General features: G+C 46.2%; 1 protein-coding gene across 1 annotated transcript; it reads left to right on the forward strand.

The window, feature by feature from the left end:
• Positions 1–267: 267 nt before the first annotated feature.
• On the forward strand, positions 268–722 carry LOC100433760 (small ribosomal subunit protein uS9-like). Its single transcript, XM_024242645.2, has 2 exons — positions 268–396; positions 448–722. The coding sequence occupies exons 1-2, from the start codon at positions 285–287 to the stop codon at positions 720–722; spliced, it is 387 nt and encodes a 128-aa protein (XP_024098413.2). The 5' UTR covers positions 268–284.
• The last annotated feature ends 679 nt before the right edge of the window (positions 723–1,401 follow it).

Consider the following 1,401-nt stretch of genomic DNA (forward strand, 5'->3'; position numbering starts at 1 on the left):
CTATTATTATCATGTTAAGCCACTCACGCCCATTCCAGCTCCCTTCTGTCTCCACCACTCTACTGAAACTGCTCTTGTCAAGATGGGCTCTACACTGCAAAATGCAAATGTACATTTCTCTTGCCTCGCTTAATTCAACTCTCAGCAGCAACTGACACAGGTGTCCACTGCCTCATTTAAAAAAGTATCATGGAAGATTGCAAACACACACAAATGTATTTCCTTTTTGAAATAATTTTCTTCCTTTTCTGGTTGCAGCACCGTGCAGTGAGGATCGCTAATGTATGCCTGTAGCCATGCTGTCCAAGGGCCCACTGCAGTATGCCCAGGTCTTTGGATGCAAGAAAAGGGCCACAGTTGTGGTGCCTGGCAAACACAGCAATGGCCTCATCAAGGGTGACTGGGTGGCACCTGGAGATGATCGAGCTGCATACACTACAATACAAGCTGCTGGAACCACTTCTGCTCTGGGCAAAGAGCGATTTGCTGGTGTGAACATTTGTGTTCATGTGAAGGGTGGTAGTCATGCGGCCCAGATTTGTGCTGTCCATCAGTCCATCTCCAAAGTCCTGGTGGCCTATTACCAGAAATATATGGATGAGGCTTCCAAGAGGGATATCAAAGACATCCTCATCCAGAATGACCAGACCTTGCTGGTAGCTGGCCTCCTTCGCTGTGAGTCCAAAAAGTTTGGAAGCTTTGGTGCCTGTGCTCGCTACTAGAAATCCTACCAATAGGCCAGGTGCAGTGGTGCACGCCTGTAATCCCAGCACTTTGGGAGACTGAGGCAGGCGGATCACCTGAGGTCAGGAGCTCGAGACCAGCCTGGCCAACATGGTGAAACCCTGTCTCTACAAAACTACAAAAATTAGCTGAGCATGATGGCGGGTGCCTGTAATCCCAGCTACCTGGGAGGCTGAGGTGGAAGAATCACTTGAACCTGGGAGGTGGAGGTTGCAGTGAGCCAAGATCATGCTATTGCATTCCAGCCTGGGCAAGAGAGTGAGACTCCGTTTTGAAAGAAAAGGAAGAAAGAAAGAAAGAAAGAGAGAAAGAAAGAAGAGAGAGAGAAAGAAAGAAACAAAGAAAGAGAAGAAAGAGAGAAAGAAATCCTAGCAATAAGCTCATCACAAGTATCAGGATTCACTTGTATAATAAACAATGTTTGAGGGATTTTTAAGTTTCAAAAAAAAAGAAAAAAAAGAATTTTCTTCTTGGATGTTATGATTTTTCACTCTCTTCAGCCTCTTCACCCCACTTCTCTGGCCATCCCTTATCAAGGTCCTCTGCTGGCTCCTCCTGCTCTTCCCAACCTCTAAATGTTGGTGTGTCCTGGGCTATATTGAATGTCCTTCTGTAGCCGTATTTCCTTCCTGGATGATCGTGAAATATCATGAGGAC

Source organism: Pongo abelii, chromosome 12 (assembly GCF_028885655.2).
Source record: "Pongo abelii isolate AG06213 chromosome 12, NHGRI_mPonAbe1-v2.0_pri, whole genome shotgun sequence".
NCBI classification, from domain to species: domain Eukaryota; kingdom Metazoa; phylum Chordata; class Mammalia; order Primates; family Hominidae; genus Pongo; species Pongo abelii.

Coding starts and splice junctions, on each gene's coding strand:
- LOC100433760 (XM_024242645.2), top strand. CDS start 285: ATGCCTGTAGCCATGCTGTCCAAGGGCCCACTGCAGTATGCCCAGGTC. Junction 397..447: donor CAGCAATGGCCTCATCAAGG/GTGACTGGGTGG, acceptor CTACAATACAAG/CTGCTGGAACCACTTCTGCT.